This window comes from Desmodus rotundus, chromosome 12 (genome assembly GCF_022682495.2).
Source record: "Desmodus rotundus isolate HL8 chromosome 12, HLdesRot8A.1, whole genome shotgun sequence".
NCBI lineage: Eukaryota > Metazoa > Chordata > Mammalia > Chiroptera > Phyllostomidae > Desmodus > Desmodus rotundus.
The window spans coordinates 47215028-47234237 of NC_071398.1; the positions used below are offsets into that span (position 1 = coordinate 47215028).

Here is a 19210-nt window from a genome sequence, read left to right on the forward strand (position 1 = left end):
ACACTGACATATTGACCCCCAATAAATTCTTTTTGGTGACCAAATACCTGGTCAAGGTATTTGTTTATGGTTAACAGCCTCGACCTGCCAGCCACTGACAACCATCATTCTCTATTCTGTCTCTTGAAATTTGACCACATAAGAAACCTCATATAAGTGCAAGCATATTACTTTTCCTTTGATGTGATGTGTGTTTTCACTGACCATATGTCCTCAAGATTCATCCACGTGATAGCAGGGGACAGAAATCCTTTCATTTTTAATGCTGAATAATGTTCCATGGTTGTATACTTTACATTATGTTTATCCACTCATCTGTTGAGGGATGCTTGCCACATTTTGGCTGTGTGAATAATGCTGCTCTGGACATGAGTGTGCACATGTTTTACAGTCTTTGTTTTCAATTTGTAGGACATATCCCCATAAGTGGAATGGCTGGATTGTACATTAAATCTATTTTCAATTTCTTGAGGAAGCTCCATACTCTTGGCTACCCCGTCCCCCATTTTTTCTCACCCTCCAGGGGCTACACATGTTAACATCAGCAGTCTATGCCCATCTCCTGATCTCCAGACCTTCATCTCCACCTTTCTCCCTGACATCCTTCATTTAATATCAAGTGACTGCTCAGAATGCATGTCACCCTCAAAACCCTCTTCTCTGAGTCCTGCACGCCACACCACTCCATCCACCCAGGTGCTCCAAGAGAATACTCTGGCACCATCCTTGCCCCTCTCTTTCCCCACTCCCCACATACATTAGAAACTTCAGTGAATTTGACCTTCAAATTATATCCTCCTTCCTGCACCGTGACCCTGGTCCTGGGGCCATCACCTCCTGCCTGGAGCAGCCAGTCCTGCTGTGCCGCTGCTCCTGTGTGCTGCCCGGGGCTCAGTCCAGGTGACTGTGGACAGAGCAGCCATTGGGATCTTAGTAAAATAGGGCCTACTCTCATATCAGCTCTCCTCAAATGCTCCAGATTCTTCCATGGGGTCTGCAGCACCTTCCCTGCTGCGCCCACACCCATGCCTCCCTGGGCTGTCACATTGGCCCATTGTCTCTAACCCACTGAGCTTGCTTCTTCCTCAGAGTTGCTGCATTCAGTGTTCTTCCTCTTTTTTTCTCTTTTTGGGAACTTTTCTCTTAAACACACAGCCTGCTTCCTCCTTTCCCCATCTCTCTGTTCAGACATCACCTCTGCATGCACTGAAAAACAAAACTTACCTCATATGTCACATGGTCCTTTCTCTGTGCAAGTCTCTGTCAAACATCCATCAATATGTGACATGCTCTTAATTTACTTATTATTACTTATTTTCACTCTTGTACCCATAATGACAGTGCTCTCAAGAGCCAAGAGCTTCTCAGTCCCTTTTTTTTTATTGTGGTAAAAATATCCAAAAAATAAAGCTTTCCATTTTTAACATTTTCTAAGATATAATTCAGTGACACTAGCTACATTCACAATGTTGTGCAAACATCACCACTGACTATTTCCAGGATTCGTGCAGTTACACAACAACCCCCATTGCCTGGCCCCTCTATCTGAGCATCTGTCGATCTCCATGAATTTGCCTACCTCAGCTCATGTCAGCAGATATATATTTGTCCTTCTGTCTCTGGCTTCTTTCATTTATTATGTTGTTTTCAAGGGTTCATCCATGTTGGAGCAGGTGTCAGAATTCATTTGGTCCTCTTTAAGGCTGAAGGATGTTACACTGTATGTATGTACCTCCTTTGGTTCATCCGTTCTTCTGAGGATGGACCCTACAGTGGGTTCCACAGCTACTTTGAATAATGCTGATACGAACTACGAAGTTCATAAGAAGAACCTACTTGAGTTGCTGAGTCCAATCCCTTCAATATATACTTAGCAGAGGAGGTGCTGTGTCATATGGTTATTCCAGGATCAACTTTGGAGAAAATTCCAAAGGGATTTCCATGAGTCTGCAACCATTTTCGCTCATACAAGCAATGAACAAAAGGTTCCAATTTGTCCCCATCTTGGCCAAAACTAACTTCCTGTTTTTTGAAATATAGAACATATGTCCCAATGACTGTGACATCATATTTAATTGTTGATGTCAGTGGCACTTCCCTGGTGATCTTTTTTTTTTATGTGCTTGTTGCTCATTTTTATATATTGCTTGCAAGAGCATCTTTTGGATGCGTCCTTTGGATGGTGGATATCCTTTAAGCTGTGTTCCCTGATGTATCTCTGGGACTACAACAATGTTAGTACATAACACGTGATCAATGACATTTCCTAAATGTGTCTATGAATCTTCAGATCCAGCCTGTGTTGTTCGCACCTGGGTCTCTCGTCATGGAGAGGGACTGTCAGTGTTCATACTTTGCTGGTAGTGCACATATCTCTGGAACCACAATCTGGAGGCCTGTGTTGAGGACAGAGCTAGAAATGAGAGGTTGATGCGTTCAGAGACCCAGGGAAGAGATCAAACCAAAGGCATAACCAGGGTCAGACAGGGAGGAGAGAGAAATCAACATCAGCTCTGATTAGGCACAAAGATGAACAAGACTTAGTGGTTTATTGGGTTGGGGAGAAGGGAGGGAGGGCAAGGTGGAGAACCATAGCTCACTTCTGGCCTTAGAGAAGGGGGGCACCATATCATCACTGTGAGGAGGAACCCAGCAAAGAAATGAATTTGAGAGGAAGGTGACAGCTCAATTTTAGCAAAGCTGAGTGGAGCCGTCTGGGGGAGCAAACAGGGGAAGGTGTCTATTGGATGTTGGCAGGTGGAAGTCTGCCTCCCTCACCTGCGGGGCCAACCTGGGATGATGTTCTCATCCTCCACATTTTCTGCAGTCCGGGACGACTTCCTCATGCAGATCCTCACTCTGAGGAAATAGACCATGGTCTTTAAGGCTGATGAGACCAGGGTGTAACTGGCAGCAGACCCTGTCCCTTGTAAGGAGCTAAAAGGGACACTGAGGCAGCAGATGTCTGGTCTGGCCCCACAGACCATCCTGAGCACAGTGGGTACCTCCCATCCTGGGCATTTGCTGGGTGCTGCACTTATGACAGCTGTCCATGAGGAATCTTCACCCACCAACCCATCAGCCCCCTGGTTGTTCCATTCCATGACCCACCCATACCCCGTTACTGGTTCTGGACTCGGTCACATGGCCCTTGTCTTCCACTTGCCCCCCTTTCCCCCTGGGGCTGAGCTCACATGAGGATGACCAGACAGAGGAGAAGGACCAGGGTCTTGACAGCTGCTTCTGTGATGGCCACGAGCACCACGCCGGCCCTGAGTCCTGAGAGATGATAAATGTGAGATGACACACATTCAAATAGACCCCTAAGCACCGTGAAAACCCACCGACCTCCAAGGAAAGGGTGGTGGCACACTGAAGAAACTTGGTGCACCTCATATTACACAGAAACGTCTAATTCCTCTAACTTGAAAAGTGTTTCCAAGAATTAATAATAAAATTCAAGATATAGGCTAGAAGACGGAGCAAAGAATAGAGACAGATGGCTCACAGAATCAAAGACACACCAGTGACTCTGACTTGTGAAACTCATTTGACACCATTTATAATGAGATAAATGCTCAGTGAAACTTCGTGGAGAGTGCGGTGTTCACCCGATATTGTGAATGCTCTAAGTGTCTCATCCCACCCTGGTCCTGTGCAATGGTCCGACCTTAATGGGAAACAGTTTGACAAGTTCTCAAAAATGGAGGATGTGGAGAAAAGAGAACCCTTGCGCACTGTTGCTGTGAGTGTAAATCAGCGCAGCCACTATGCATAACTGTATGCAGGTTCCTCAAAAATATAAAAACAAAACAAAACAAGAACTAGGAAGCACTGACATGTGATCCAGCAATCCTACTCTCCAGCATTTATCTGAAGAAAACGAAACCACCAACCAGAAAGAGCATCTGCATCCCCATGTTCATTGCAGCATTATTTACGATAGTAGAAGTTTCCAGAGTCACAAAATGCTTGGTTCTCTGCATAGTGTCTCCAGACAGAGCAGAGATACAGACTTGAATATATGGTGCATTCAGTCAAACATTGCAATGGCCCAGGGCATTGGAGTGAACGCCCTAGAATTAAGGCAACACTCGACCTATCATAGGAGACAGATTACAAATTAGACCCTTAGAAATATTGGCTCAACATGCAAGTAACTTCACTGCCTTCAAGAACAAAGACCGATGTTCTTTAAAGAAATACAACAAAAACCAAGCAGTCAGCCACATAAAATGGACACTGTCCACCACTCAGAGAAAAGTTACTAGGCATATGAAGAAACGTGAATGTACAACACTTCAGAAGGGAAAAACCATTCATGAAATCACTGTCAGACGTGAGTGAGGAGATGGCTTTACCCAACAAAGACATGAAGAGATTTCTTACAATATGTTTCATATACTCAAGGATGAAAAAAGAGCCCTGGCTGGTGTGGCTCAGTCCATTGAGCACTGGCCTGTGAACCAAAGGATCGCTGGTTCTATTCCCAGTCAGGGCACATGCCTGGGTTGCAGGTCCCCAGTAGGGGGTACACAGGAGGCAACCACACATTGATGTTTCTCTCCCTTGTTTTCTCCCTCACTTCCCCTCTCTCTAAAAATAAATAAATCTTAAAAAAAAGGAGCATTAGCATAATAAAAGAAGAAAACTAAGATAACAAGCTAAGGCTACTTAACTTCTAGGGGAGAAAAATACATGATCTGAAACTCAAATATCACTGAATGAGATTAACAAGAGGTTCAACTTGTTGAATAATCAATAAACTTGAACATGTAGCAATAGCTCCTGTTACAACTGACAGATACAGAAAATAAGAGCTGAATAAATGCACACAAATGACATATGAGATAATATCAGGCAATGTAACTTGTGTAAAATTGCAGACCCAGAGAAGAACAGAGAGGAAGAATAAAATATACATATATAATTAGCTTTAATATTTTCAAATTTGATTAAAATTATACATCCAAATCCAAAACACTCAACAAATTGCCAATAGGATTAAATCTCTCTCTCCTTCAGTCTCTCTCTCCCTCTCTCTCTCTCTCTCACACACACACACACACACACATACACTTAACACTCCACATCAAGGCAGGTATTAATCTAATCACTTAGCCCAGTTAAAGAAATATGAAAACCTGCCAGAGAAGACAAACTTCAAGTAAGGAAAGAAATAAAAATTACAGCAGAATTCTCATAAGAAACTATGAAAGCCAAAACAAGTTGAAGAACTAAAACAGTGAAAAAAGTTTTTTAGAATTCCTCATCTAAGGAAAATATCCACCAAAGCTAATGTAAACATAACATTTTTCAAATAACCATTGAGATAGTTCATCACTAGCATACCGATACTATAAAAAAAATACAAAAAGATTTTCAGGCCAAAGAAAAATGATAGGGAGAGGAAAGTGAGGGAAGATGGTCAAAATAACCCTTCCAATTATAACATAAATAAGTATTAGGGATGTAACGTACAATGAGATTACTATAGATAACATATCTGTACAATATACTAAACAGTTGAAAATGTATATATCCTGAATTTTCATCATAAACAGAAATATTTATTTTTCTTTCCTTACTTTTTACTGTATCTATATGAAAAGATGAATGTTGGCTGAACCTACCTTGGTGATGTAACCATTTCACAATGTAGGTATCAAACCATTGTTCTGTAATGCTTAATCTTTTACACTGATAAGGATTAATTATCTATCAATAAAACAGAAAAAAGGAAGATACTATAGAAGAATTTGAATTACATTAAAAAATGAAAAGACATTCATTGGGTCCACGTGGATCAGTATAAAGGAGCTTATTTCTCTAATTATAAAATATCTTTACAATTCACCCTTTAAAAATAATAATGAGGTTTATAACGATATACTATGGGGTTAAACAATGGGCTCACCAAAACCACATTAAGGTAAGCACACAAAAGCAAACTATCATGCAGAGTATGATTCAGATTACTGTTAAAACTCTCGATGTTTACCTCACTTGTCCTCCCAACCACTGAGGGACAAATATCAGGAAAAGTCCTAGGAACCAAAGGTTAAGAATTATCTCTGAATGAGACACAAGGTCAAGTTACTCAGCACCTCCTTGCTCCACAAAGCTGTGCCGGTGGGGTGTCAGGACACAATGGTTTGACGGATCCTCATCCACCTGCCTGAGCCCTGGAGCCCAGACCTCAGCACCACCTGGAGGATGAAGCTCAGTCTCTCCTTGCAGCGTGGTCTCCACAGGAGTGTCTGAACCAGTGGGAGACATAAGTCCTGAAATGAGAGCCTAGTGCTTTGGAGAGTTTGCTCTGGAGAGGGTGAGATGTGTGAAGCCACAGTGATGTCCCCAAATCCGGGAGACCTTGAGAAGCGCCCCTTGCCTGGTATAGTAGATCCAGGTGACGAGAAAGCCAGCCCCCAAGAGGACCCCCACCATGAGAAGGGTGAGGATCAGGGGCCAGGGCCCTGCTGCTCCCCACAGATCTGGGGGTAGGAATGAGAGATGCCTGGGGCAAGAAGAGGGGACAAGGTGGAGAGGAATTTTCCCTTAAGTCCACATCTTAGTCCTCCTCATGGCTCCACCTCACAGTGCAGGTGTCCTGCCAATACTCACCCTGCACAACTAGGTTCAGGGAGAAGTGGTAGGAGATGCGTGGGTGCTGAGCTCGGCAGGTGAACTCCCCTGCATCCGCCACGACCACCTGGGGCAGCTCCAGGACCCCTGGATCCAAGGGCTTGGAGGGGCTCACAGTCAGGCTCCCCCGCCACCAGCTCAGCCTCCCTGGGGGGTTGCCATCTGTCTCACACACCAAACGCAGGGACTGGCCTTCCTGGACTTGCAGGGAGGTGGCATTGCCCAGGACCTCTGGGACTAAGGAGACACAGAGAGACAGAGGGCAGGGCTGAGGGTCACTCTCTCCTCTGCCCATCCCCAGACAGAGGAATGGGAAACAGTATCTAGAGGAAAGCACAGCGAGCGAGCCAGGGCCAGTTGGGGTGAAGATGCATGAGGTGAGCTGTGGGTAGGAGAGGCCAGCTGCTGCTCCCAGAACTGGGGGTGGGCATTTGAGGAAGAGCTGGTCACGTGTACACCTGGGGGAGTGCCCTTGGGAGGTAGACTTTGATGTGAAAAGCTGTGCAGAGATGCTGACACATGTAGGTATGACCATTGGAGGCTCACACACAGGTGAAGCTCTCAGCCTCTGCCCTGAGGGAGGAGGCAGCTATGGTGAGTTCTGAGCAGGGGAGGAATAGGGCCACAAGTGGGGTATGTGGAGATGATTTTGGGGCCCAAATTGTGGCAGCCTGGAGGGGGCAGAGACTCCAGGGCCTCTCCCACCTGTGCTGTTTCCCCTGAAGACATGAACAGTCAGGTTCTGTGGAGCATCTGCAAGAGAAATAAGTAATTGGCCATGTGCAGTATGATGGGCTGGTCAGGAGCAGGGTGGTGGGTCTGGGTGTTCTCTCCATCCTCACCCCAGCCATGCCCAGGAGAATAGTCCCCAAGTATCCTCCACCCATCCCTGCTCCCCCCACACCCAGAGCCCTCTGGGACCCGATGTCCTGGCTGGGCACTCACACACGGTGAGCTGAATGGTCCTCTCAGTGCTCACACCAGCTCCAGGGAAGGTCACTTGACAAGTGAGGTTGGTGCCGTGGTCCTCAGGCCCTGGTGTGAGGGTGACCACTGAGGAGTTGAAAGTTCTGGAAACCAGGATGGTGAAATTGCCCCCAATCCAGTAGAATTCTGGAGGTGTCCCTCTCTCACAGGCCCATGGAAGAGCACAGGTAATGTTCTTGGGGTGTCCTGATTCTAGGAATCCCTGGAAGTGGATGTCTGGTGTCTGTGACAGAGCTGGAGAAGAGAGACAAAGACCCAGGCTCTGGAGGTGGGGTCATTGAGTGTGCCCCTCATAGCACCTCTACCACTGGCCAGACCCAGGGTGTTGTCCCCCGGAGACTCCCTGAGTCCATCCCAGGATGAGAAGAATTGGGTTATTTCCCAGCCCAGGAACCCTCAGAACCCAGCTATGGGTCTTCTCCTTGACCCCAATTCTTACCCGTCACGTGTACATAGAGCTGGTTCTTTTTGTAACTATATGTCTCATAATACCCTCTCTCTATCCTAAAGAAGTATGTCCCTGTGTCCCTTCTCTGTGCATCTCTGATGTCCAAGGAGCAGCTGTAGTTCCGGGGGTCCCCAAGGAGGTGGAATCGGCCCTGCTTTTTGGTTTGCACTTTCCGATCTTGGTTGTTGGTGGCCACTGGTGGATCCTGGAATTCATTGGCTCCTTCCTGAAACCAGTAGCCGTGAGCCGGTGTTGAGTCAGTCCAGTGGTGCCTGCGATAGGTGACAGTGCAGGGCACAAAGACACACTGGCCCTCTTGCACCATTATGGACCTCTGCACTGTCACCCAGTGGTTTCCATCTTCGGCCAGGGACCCTGCAGAGAAAGGAGGGTCAGCCACAGATCCACCTTCCTCCCACATGTTCTCCCCTCAGGCACTCACCGGCACACAGCAGGGACAGCAGCAACTGCAGCATCTCTGGAGGGTGTCTGGGCTCCTGTGCGTGAAAGGAGAAGGAAGGCAGTTGGAGAAGGACTGTGGAGAGAGAGCCCCACAGAAGCTGGGGAGGATCATGGGACATCCCCCTGTACAGAAGAGGAACCTCAGATATAGACCTTGTCCCCTCTCTGCACAGAGCTGGCAGACATCCACAGCCCAGGAACCATGGAGATCTGCCCAGAGAGGGGCAGCCAGGGAGCAGACCCCAGGTTCTGCCCCATCTCAGGGGCTTCTCTGCAGCACTGGAGCAAGACCAGGACCTTGAGGACCTGAGGATGGGACACTTGAGAGTCCTAAGGTCCTCCCATCAAGGGACTTTTTTGAGCTCTGGTGTGTACACCAGGGAGCTGTATGGACCTGGAGTTCACAGTCTCATCCAGACTCTCAGGGGATTGGTCCTGCAAGGTGGAGGATTCATGTCTGTGTGAGCATCTAAGGCAGAAGAAATAAGGGGTCCTGGTGCAGTGAAGGCAGCATCCATTGATCCATCCATCCACCCATCCATCCATCCATCCTTTCATCTACCCACCAAACACTCAGTGAGCATGTAACTGGATGTCGGCTGGAGACAGGAAGGGATACACGTACCTGGTCATGCCTGTGACATGCTCCACCCCCAGTGGCATCACTTGGTCCCCAAATGCAGTACTGTCGGGCTTTAGAACTACAGTGCCGGGTGAGTTTAACATGTTTCCTCATGGCATGCTGGGTATTTCCTGTAAATATGAGTGTGGGTTTTCCTTTTTTGTAGTCGTTTAAAAATAACTCTTTTTCAAGTTACAAAACTGAAAACGCTACCCCAACTGCTCATTTTACTTGTCAAAGTGATGGAGACCTTCCTCCAGACAGGCATCTGTACGGCCTGGGGGAGGAGCTCTCACCATCCACGTGGTCCTGGGAGTCTAAGGAGGTCCCTCTGTTCACAACGTTGCTCCTGGTCCTCCCAGCCCCTCCCCTTGACTTTCACTTCCCCTATGCAAAAAGGGCTTGTTGCTGATTCTTCTGCACCTCTCTTTGTCCATTGTTCACCGAGGCTGCAGGTACTGGAGGATATTCCTTTCTATTTTCCAAGTAAATTCTTTTCCGTGACAGAATACCTGGTCATGGTTTGGTTTTGGCTGACACCCTGCACCTCCCAGCCACTGGCAACCACCATTCTACTTTCTGTCTCCAGGAATTTGACTACTTTGGAATCCCCACATATGTGGAAGCCTACAGTACTTTTCTATCATGTGACGTGTTTATTGCACCGACCATATGTCATTAAGGTTCATCCATTGTGATCACATGACAGAAACCCCTTTTTAAAAAAGGTTGAATATTCTATGGTTGTATATACCACATATGTTTATCCACTTGTGTGTTGATGGATATGTCTTGCTTGCCACATTTCAGCTGTTGTGAATAGTGCTGCTCTGAACACGAGTGTGCAAACATCTTTTAGAGTCCCTCTTCTCAGTTTGTAGGATTTATACCTGAAGTACAATCACTGGATTGTGTGTTAATTCTATCTTCAATTTCCTGAGGCTCCTCCTTTCCCTTACATTCCTCCCGCCTTTTCCCATAACCTTTGCCCTCACCATGTGGTGGCTACACACATTAACATCTGCAGTCTGGGTCCCTCTCCTGATCTCCAGACCTTCATCTCCACCTCTCTCCCTGACGTCCTTCATTTTATATCATGTGACTGCTCAGAATGCATGTCACCCTCAAAACCCTCTTCTCTGAGTCCTGCACGCCACACCACTCCATCCACCCAGGTGCTCCAAGAGAATACTCTGGCACCATCCTTGCCCCTCTCTTTCCTCACTCCCCACATACATTAGAAACTTCAGTGAATTTGACCTTCAAATTATATCCTCCTTCCTGCACCGTGACCCTGGTCCTGGGGCCATCACCTCCTGCCTGGAGCAGCCAGTCCTGCTGTGCCGCTGCTCCTGTGTGCTGCCCGGGGCTCAGTCCAGGTGACTGTGGACAGAGCAGCCATTGGGATCTTAGTAAAATAGGGCCTACTCTCATATCAGCTCTCCTCAAATGCTCCAGATTCTTCCATGGGGTCTGCAGCACCTTCCCTGCTGCGCCCACACCCATGCCTCCCTGGGCTGTCACATTGGCCCATTGTCTCTAACCCACTGAGCTTGCTTCTTCCTCAGAGTTGCTGCATTCAGTGTTCTTCCTCTTTTTTTCTCTTTTTGGGAACTTTTCTCTTAAACACACAGCCTGCTTCCTCCTTTCCCCCTCTCTGTTCAGACATCACCTCTTCACGCACTGAAAAACAGAAAACTCACCTCATATGTCACATGGTCCTTTCTCTGTGCAATTCTCTCTCAACCATCTCTCAATATGTGACATGCTCTCATTTCATTTCTTATTTTAATTTCACCTTTGTCTCCATAATGAAAACATTTTAAAGAGTTAAGAGCTTCTCAATCCCATAATTTTATTGTGATAAATTATCCATAAAATGAAACTTTCCATTTTAAACATTTTGTAGGGTACGATTCAATGGCAATATTTCAGTCATAATGTTGTGCAACCATCACCACTATTCCAGAATTGGTCATCATCCGAAACAGAAACTCTGCACAGTTACGCAATAACTCCCTGTTCCCTAAAGGACACGTGGACAGTAACAAGGGGCGAAGGAAACCCGGGAGGGAGGGAGGGAGGGCTGGGGTGGTAGGGAGGGGGGAAAGGCAGAAAACTGTACTTGAACAACAATAAAAAATGTTAAAAAAAAATAACTCCCTGTTCCCCTCCCCTAGATCCAACCAACCACCCTTCTTCTTTGGGTGAATTTGCCTATTCTTTGCTCATAAGAGGAGAGTCATGCAACATTTGTTCTTCTGTGTCTTGTTTCTTTCATTTATAATGTTGTTTTCAAGGGTTCATCCATGTGGAAAGAGATGTCAGAATATCATTCATTTCTGCTGAAGAATGTTCTACTGTATGTATATGCCTCCTTAATTCATCCATTCTTCTGAGGATGGACCCTAGGGTGGGTTCCAGCATTACTTAGAATAACGCTGCTTGACCTATGGAGTGCAAGTACCTGCTGGAGTTTGTGAATCCAACCCCTTCAACATCTACCTGGGAGTGGATGTGCTGGGTCATATGGTAATTTTGGGTTCACCTTTTGGCAGAAATTCCAAAGGGTTTTCCATGAGCCTGCACCATTTTTCACTCGTAGAAGCAATGCATGAAGGTTCCAATTTGTCCACATCTTTGCCAACACTTGTCATTTCCCACTTGAAAATACAGAGATATGTGTAATGACTGTGAAATCATATTTAATTGTTGATTTCAGTAGCACTTCCCTGATAACTAACACTGGTGGCCATTTTTTCCATGTGCTCATTGCTCATTTTTATACCTTGCTTGCAGGAGCATCTTTTCATGTCGTTTGGATGGTAGATATTCTTTTTTTTTTCCATTTTTTAAAATATATTTATTGATTATGCTATTACAGTTATCCCATTCCCCCCATCACTCCACTCCATCCTGCCCACCCCCTCCCTCCCACATTCCCCCCCCTATAGTTCATGTCCATGGGTCATACTTATAAGTTCTTTGGCTTCTACATTTCCTACACTATTCTTACCCTCCCCCTGTCTATTTTCCACCTATCATCTATGTTACTTATTCTCTCTACCTTCCTCCCTCTCCCCCTCCTACTCCCCTATTGACAACCATCCATGTGATCTCCATCTCTATGGTTCTGTTCCTGTTCTAGTTGTTTGCCTAGTTTGCTCTTGTTTTTGTTTTAGGTATGGTCGTTAATACCTGTGAGTTTGCTGTCATTTTTACTGTTCCTATTTTTGATCTTCTTTTTCTTAGGTAACTCCCTTTAACATTTCATATACTAAGGGCTTGGTGATGATGAACTTCTTTAACTTGACCTTATCTGAGAAGCACTTTATCTTCCCTTCCATTCTAAATGATAGCTTTGCTGGATACAGTAATCTTGGATGTAGGTCCTTGCGTTTAATCTTGGGTAATGTAATGATGATGTGCCTTGGTGTGTTCCTCCTTGGGTCCAGCTTCCATTGGATGGTGGATATTCTTGATCCTGTATTCCCTGATGTATCTCTGGGATCTACAACAATATTAGTACATAATAGGTGTTCAATGACATTTTCCAAATGAGACTATGAATGAATGAGTGAGTGTCACTATGCTCAGAAATGTACAATGACACACACACACAGTGGCATGACTGAGAGTGAGGGAGAATCAGGGCTTGCAGAAGTAGGAATGGGGAAGGAAGAGCATTTCAGCCCAAGAAACTGCACGAGCAAAGTCTCGGAGTCACCAAGGCCCTGGTCCAGCTGGGTGAGGAGATGGTGTGAGATTCAGAGACACAGCAGAATCTTGTGCAGTGTTCAGCTGGTGATAGACCAAGCCAAGTCTTCAGATCCAGCCTGTGTTGTTCGCACCTGGGTCTCTCGTCATGGAGAGGGACTGTCAGTGTTCATACTTTGCTGGTAGTGCACATATCTCTGGAACCACAATCTGGAGGCCTGTGTTGAGGACAGAGCTAGAAATGAGAGGTTGATGCGTTCAGAGACCCAGGGAAGAGATCAAACCAAAGGCATAACCAGGGTCAGACAGGGAGGAGAGAGAAATCAACATCAGCTCTGATTAGGCACAAAGATGAACAAGACTTAGTGGTTTATTGGGTTGGGGAGAAGGGAGGGAGGGCAAGGTGGAGAACCATAGCTCACTTCTGGCCTTAGAGAAGGGGGGCACCATATCATCACTGTGAGGAGGAACCCAGCAAAGAAATGAATTTGAGAGGAAGGTGGCAGCTCAATTTTAGCAAAGCTGAGTGGAGCCGTCTGGGGGAGCAAACAGGGGAAGGTGTCTATTGGATGTTGGCAGGTGGAAGTCTGCCTCCCTCACCTGCGGGGCCAACCTGGGATGATGTTCTCATCCTCCACATTTTCTGCAGTCCGGGACGACTTCCTCATGCAGATCCTCACTCTGAGGAAATAGACCATGGTCTTTAAGGCTGATGAGACCAGGGTGTAACTGGCAGCAGACCCTGTCCCTTGTAAGGAGCTAAAAGGGACACTGAGGCAGGAGATTCTGGTCTGGCCCCACAGACCATCCTGAGCACAGTGGGTACCTCCCATCCTGGGCATTTGCTGGGTGCTGCACTTATGACAGCTGTCCATGAGGAATCTTCACCCACCAACCCATCAGCCCCCTGGTTGTTCCATTCCATGACCCACCCATACCCCGTTACTGGTTCTGGACTCGGTCACATGGCCCTTGTCTTCCACTTGCCCCCCTTTCCCCCTGGGGCTGAGCTCACATGAAGATGACCAGACAGAGGAGAAGGACCAGGGTCTTGACAGCTGCTTCTGTGATGGCCACGAGCACCACGCCGGCCCTGAGTCCTGAGAGATGATAAATGTGAGATGACACACATTCAAATAGACCCCTAAGCACCGTGAAAACCCACCGACCTCCAAGGAAAGGGTGGTGGCACACTGAAGAAACTTGGTGCACCTCATATTACACAGAAACGTCTAATTCCTCTAACTTGAAAAGTGTTTCCAAGAATTAATAATAAAATTCAAGATATAGGCTAGAAGACGGAGCAAAGAATAGAGACAGATGGCTCACAGAATCAAAGACACACCAGTGACTCTGACTTGTGAAACTCATTTGACACCATTTATAATGAGATAAATGCTCAGTGAAACTTCGTGGAGAGTGCGGTGTTCACCCGATATTGTGAATGCTCTAAGTGTCTCATCCCACCCTGGTCCTGTGCAATGGTCCGACCTTAATGGGAAACAGTTTGACAAGTTCTCAAAAATGGAGGATGTGGAGAAAAGAGAACCCTTGCGCACTGTTGCTGTGAGTGTAAATCAGCGCAGCCACTATGCATAACTGTATGCAGGTTCCTCAAAAATATAAAAACAAAACAAAACAAGAACTAGGAAGCACTGACATGTGATCCAGCAATCCTACTCTCCAGCATTTATCTGAAGAAAACGAAACCACCAACCAGAAAGAGCATCTGCATCCCCATGTTCATTGCAGCATTATTTACGATAGTAGAAGTTTCCAGAGTCACAAAATGCTTGGTTCTCTGCATAGTGTCTCCAGACAGAGCAGAGATACAGACTTGAATATATGGTGCATTCAGTCAAACATTGCAATGGCCCAGGGCATTGGAGTGAACGCCCTAGAATTAAGGCAACACTCGACCTATCATAGGAGACAGATTACAAATTAGACCCTTAGAAATATTGGCTCAACATGCAAGTAACTTCACTGCCTTCAAGAACAAAGACCGATGTTCTTTAAAGAAATACAACAAAAACCAAGCAGTCAGCCACATAAAATGGACACTGTCCACCACTCAGAGAAAAGTTACTAGGCATATGAAGAAACGTGAATGTACAACACTTCAGAAGGGAAAAACCATTCATGAAATCACTGTCAGACGTGAGTGAGGAGATGGCTTTACCCAACAAAGACATGAAGAGATTTCTTACAATATGTTTCACATACTCAAGGATGTAAAAAAAATTGTTACCATAATAAGAGAAGAAAACTGAGACAACAAGCTAAGGAACTGTAACATCTAGAGGAGAAAAGACATGATCTGATATGCAAATTTCACTGAACGAGATTAATAGCAGGTTCGATGTGTAGAATAATGAAAAAACTAGGGCATGTAGCCACAGCTCTTCCTCTGACAAATGCAGAGAATAAGAGCTGAATAAAGGTGCACAGATGTTCAAGGCCCTAAACATATCATTAGGCAATAATGTGTAAAATCAAAGAGCGAGAGAATAACAGAAAGAAAGAATAAAACTACAGATACAGTCAGCTTCAATTTTTTTCAAATTTGATTACAATGATAAATCCACATCCAAAACATTCAAAAAACTGAAATAGGATTAGGATTACATCTCTCTTCCTCCCCCCCCTCCCCCCCCCCCCACCACACACACTCACTCACTCAAACACATCCCACATCAAGGCACATATTACTTAAATCATATAAACCCAGTTAAAAACAAAAACATAAAAACCTGCCACAGAAAATGGCAAACTACAAACAGAGAATGACAGAAAATAAACTACAGGGAATTCTCATAAGAAACTATGAAGACTAAAAGAAGCTGAAGAACTGAAAGGGGAAAATGTTTTCCTAGAGTTCCTCATCTAAGAAAAATATCTTTCTAAAGTTAATGTGAGCAAAAACTTTTCCAAACAACAGTTTAGAGAATTTGTTACCAGCATACCTACACTGAAGAAACATGCAGAAAGATCTCCACGGAAAAGGAAAAGGACAGGGATGGGGAAATGGACTTGGTCAATACAGAAATTCCATTTACGACATGAATAAGACCAAGGGACATAATGGACAACGTGATGAGTACAGCTAACATTGTTGCACAATTCATAGGAAACTTGTTAAAACAGTAAATCCCGAGATCTCATCATAGACAAAAATGTTTCCTTTTTTCTTTCTTTACTTTTTATTGCCTCTATATGAGAAAATGAGTATTAGCTGAACATACTGTAGTAATCATTTCATAAGATATGTAAGTCAAATCATTATGTTGTGCATCTTAAACTTATACACTCACATACATCAATTATTTTTCAATAAAACTAGAAAAAAGTAAAATAATATTTTAGTATAGAAAAATGGAATTATATAAAGAAATGAAGAGCAATTAAACAGGTTAACATGTGGAAATACACAATATAAAAGAGCTTATATTTCTAATTATAAAATATCTTTACAATTCACCCTTTAAAAATAATAACATGAGGTTTATAACGATATACTATGGGGTTAAACAATGGGCTCACCAAAACCACATTAAGGTAAGCACACAAAAGCAAACTATCATGCAGAGTATGATTCAGATTACTGTTAAACTCTCGATGTTTACCTCACTTGTCCTCCCAACCACTGAGGGACAAATATCAGGAAAAGTCCTAGGAACCAAAGGTTAAGAATTATCTCTGAATGAGACACAAGGTCAAGTTACTCAGCACCTCCTTGCTCCACAAAGCTGTGCCGGTGGGGTGTCAGGACACAATGGTTTGACGGATCCTCATCCACCTGCCTGAGCCCTGGAGCCCAGACCTCAGCACCACCTGGAGGATGGAGCTCAGTCTCTCCTTGCAGCGTGGTCTCCACAGGAGTGTCTGAACCAGTGGGAGACATAAGTCCTGAAATGAGAGCCTAGTGCTTTGGAGAGTTTGCTCTGGAGAGGGTGAGATGTGTGAAGCCACAGTGATGTCCCCAAATCCGGGAGACCTTGAGAAGCGCTCCTTGCCTGGTATAGTAGATCCAGGTGACGAGAAAGCCAGCCCCCAAGAGGACCCCCACCATGAGAAGGGTGAGGATCAGGGGCCAGAGCCCTGCTGCTCCCCACAGATCTGGGGGTAGGAATGAGAGATGCCTGGGGCAAGAAGAGGGGACAAGGTGGAGAGGAATTTTCCCTTAAGTCCACATCTTAGTCCTCCTCATGGCTCCACCTCACAGTGCAGGTGTCCTGCCAATACTCACCCTGCACAACTAGGTTCAGGGAGAAGTGGTAGGAGATTCGTGGGTGCTGAGCTCGGCAGGTGAACTCCCCTGCATCCGCCACGACCACCTGGGGCAGCTCCAGGACCCCTGGATCCAAGGGCTCGGAGGGGCTCACAGTCAGGCTCCCCCGCCACCAGCTCAGCCTCCCTGGGGGGTTGCCATCTGTCTCACACACCAAACGCAGGGACTGGCCTTCCTGGACTTGCAGGGAGGTGGCATTGCCCAGGACCTCTGGGACTAAGGAGACACAGAGAGACAGAGGGCAGGGCTGAGGGTCACTCTCTCCTCTGTCCATCCCCAGACAGAGGAATGGGAAACAGTATCTAGAGGAAAGCACAGCGAGCGAGCCAGGGCCAGTTGGGGTGAAGATGCATGAGGTGAGCTGTGGGTAGGAGAGGCCAGCTGCTGCTCCCAGAACTGGGGGTGGGCATTTGAGGAAGAGCTGGTCACGTGTACACCTGGGGGAGTGCCCTTGGGAGGTAGACTTTGATGTGAAAAGCTGTGCAGAGATGCTGACACATGTAGGTATGACCATTGGAGGCTCACACACAGGTGAAGCTCTCAGCCTCTGCCCTGAGGGAGGAGGCAGCTATGGTGAGTTCTGAGCAGGGGAGGAATAGGGCCACAAGTGGGGTATGTGGAGATTATTTTGGGGCCCAAATTGTGGCAGCCTGGAGGGGGCAGAGACTCCAGGGCCTCTCCCACCTGTGCTGTTTCCCCTGAAGACATGAACAGTCAGGTTCTGTGGAGCATCTGCAAGAGAAATAAGTAATTGGCCATGTGCAGTATGATGGGCTGGTCAGGAGCAGGGTGGTGGGTCTGGGTGTTCTCTCCATCCTCACCCCAGCCATGCCCAGGAGAATAGTCCCCAAGTATCCTCCACCCATCCCTGCTCCCCCCACACCCAGAGCCCTCTGGGACCCGATGTCCTGGCTGGGCACTTACACACGGTGAGCTGAATGGTCCTCTCAGTGCTCACGCCAGCTCCAGGGAAGGTCACTTGACAAGTGAGGTTGGTGCCATGGTCCTCAGGCCCTGGTGTGAGGGTGACCACTGAGGAGTTGAAAGTTCTGGAAACCAGGGAGGTAACGTTGACTCCCATCCAGTAGAATTTGGGTAGAGTACCTCTCTCACAGGCCCACGGCACCATGCAGGTAATGTTCTTGGGGTGTCCTGATTCTAGGAATCCCTGGAAGTGGATGTCTGGTGTCTGTGACAGAGCTGGAGAACAGAGAGACAGAGACCCAGACCCTGGGGGTGGAGTCCCTGAGTGTGTCCCTACCAGCAGCCTCTGTGCCAGGCCAGCCTCAGGTTCCTGTACCCTGGATCTCTATGAATTTTTCCTAGGATGAGGAGCAGGGTGTCCCATCCTGTCCCTGTTCTGGGTGTCCTCAAGACTCATCTGTGTGTCCTCTCCTTGGTCCAGTTCCTTACCTGTCACAAGCACTGAGAGCAGGTTCTCTTTGTAACTGTATTTCACATAGGATCCTCTCTCCACCCTAAAGAAGTATCTCCCTGTGTCTTTTCTCTGTGCATCTCTGATGTGCAGGGAGCAGTTGTAAGTCTGGAGGTCTCCAATGAGGTGGAATCGGCCTCTGGTCTCCAATGCGACTTTACGATTGGGGTTGTTTGTGGCCACAGGAGCATCCTCGCCTGACTTGGACCCTTCCTGGAACCAGTAGCCATGAGCTGGGGTAGAGTCAGTCCAGTCTTCCTGAGGGTAGATCACCGTGCAGGGCACGGAGACACACAGGCCCTCCTGCACCGTCACGGACCCCTGCACATACAGCTGGAATCCTGGATCCTGAGCCAGGGACCCTGCAGGGAAAGGAGGGTCAGCCCCGGCCTCCACCCCAGCCCACACGCTCTCCCCTCAGGCACTCACCCGCCCACAGCAGGGCCAGCAGCAGCAGCAGCAGCATCTCTGGAGAGTTTCTGGCCTCCTGTGGGTGAAAAGAGAAGGAAGACAGTGAAAGAGGGCCTGCAGGGAGTGAGCCCCACGGAAGCTGGGGAGCAGCATAGGAACACCCCTGCCACAGAAGAGGAACCACCGAGCTTG

General features: G+C 46.7%; 2 protein-coding genes across 7 annotated transcripts; both read right to left on the reverse strand.

The window, feature by feature from the left end:
- Window positions 1–1361: 1361 nt before the first annotated feature.
- On the reverse strand, window positions 1362–9408 carry LOC112310116 (sialic acid-binding Ig-like lectin 13). 3 transcript variants are annotated; one of them, XM_045200279.3, is made up of 10 exons: window positions 9168–9408; window positions 8523–8577; window positions 8072–8455; window positions 7591–7866; window positions 7351–7398; window positions 6625–6882; window positions 6108–6260; window positions 3195–3279; window positions 2779–2859; window positions 1362–2413 (listed from the first exon to the last, which is right to left on the reverse strand). In XM_045200279.3, exons 1-10 carry the CDS (start codon window positions 9276–9278, stop codon window positions 2341–2343), a joined length of 1524 nt encoding a protein of 507 aa, XP_045056214.2. In that variant the 5' UTR covers window positions 9279–9408; the 3' UTR covers window positions 1362–2340. The 3 variants fall into 3 exon arrangements, with proteins under 3 accessions (XP_045056214.2, XP_045056215.2, XP_024422122.3); XM_045200280.3 differs by having other exon boundaries at window positions 1362–2396; window positions 9168–9407; XM_024566354.4 differs by lacking the exon at window positions 6108–6260 and having other exon boundaries at window positions 9168–9404.
- A 1604-nt stretch (window positions 9409–11012) lies between these two features.
- LOC112310117 (sialic acid-binding Ig-like lectin 13) lies at window positions 11013–19210 on the reverse strand. 4 transcript variants are annotated; one of them, XM_045200282.3, is made up of 9 exons: window positions 19037–19210; window positions 18586–18969; window positions 18277–18372; window positions 18097–18186; window positions 17857–17904; window positions 17131–17388; window positions 13897–13981; window positions 13482–13562; window positions 11013–13116 (listed from the first exon to the last, which is right to left on the reverse strand). In XM_045200282.3, the coding sequence occupies exons 1-9, from the start codon at window positions 19071–19073 to the stop codon at window positions 13044–13046; spliced, it is 1152 nt and encodes a 383-aa protein (XP_045056217.2). In that variant the 5' UTR covers window positions 19074–19210; the 3' UTR covers window positions 11013–13043. The 4 variants fall into 4 exon arrangements, with proteins under 4 accessions (XP_045056217.2, XP_053770980.1, XP_045056216.2 ...); XM_053915005.2 differs by having other exon boundaries at window positions 11013–12675; window positions 13016–13116; window positions 18097–18372; XM_045200281.3 differs by having other exon boundaries at window positions 11013–13099; window positions 18097–18372.

What these genes read in the sequence shown, in the direction of transcription:
- LOC112310117 (XM_053915005.2), bottom strand. Translation starts at nt 19,073, where the DNA reads ATGCTGCTGCTGCTGCTGCTGGCCCTGCTGTGGGCGG. An exon ending in GCTCTCAGTGCTTGTGACAG is followed by an intron (nt 18,373 to 18,585) that starts GTAAGGAACTGG and finishes TCTGTTCTCCAG; the next exon opens with CTCTGTCACAGACACCAGAC. An exon ending in CCTGAACCTAGTTGTGCAGG is followed by an intron (nt 13,982 to 17,130) that starts GTGAGTATTGGC and finishes ATCATCTCTCAG; the next exon opens with GACTCAGGGCCGGCGTGGTG.
- LOC112310116 (XM_045200279.3), bottom strand. Translation starts at nt 9,278, where the DNA reads ATGAGGAAACATGTTAAACTCACCCGGCACTGTAGTTCTAAAGCCCGA. An exon ending in GCTGTCCCTGCTGTGTGCCG is followed by an intron (nt 8,456 to 8,522) that starts GTGAGTGCCTGA and finishes CTTTCTCTGCAG; the next exon opens with GGTCCCTGGCCGAAGATGGA. An exon ending in GACCATTCAGCTCACCGTGT is followed by an intron (nt 7,399 to 7,590) that starts GTGAGTGCCCAG and finishes TTTCTCTTGCAG; the next exon opens with ATGCTCCACAGAACCTGACT.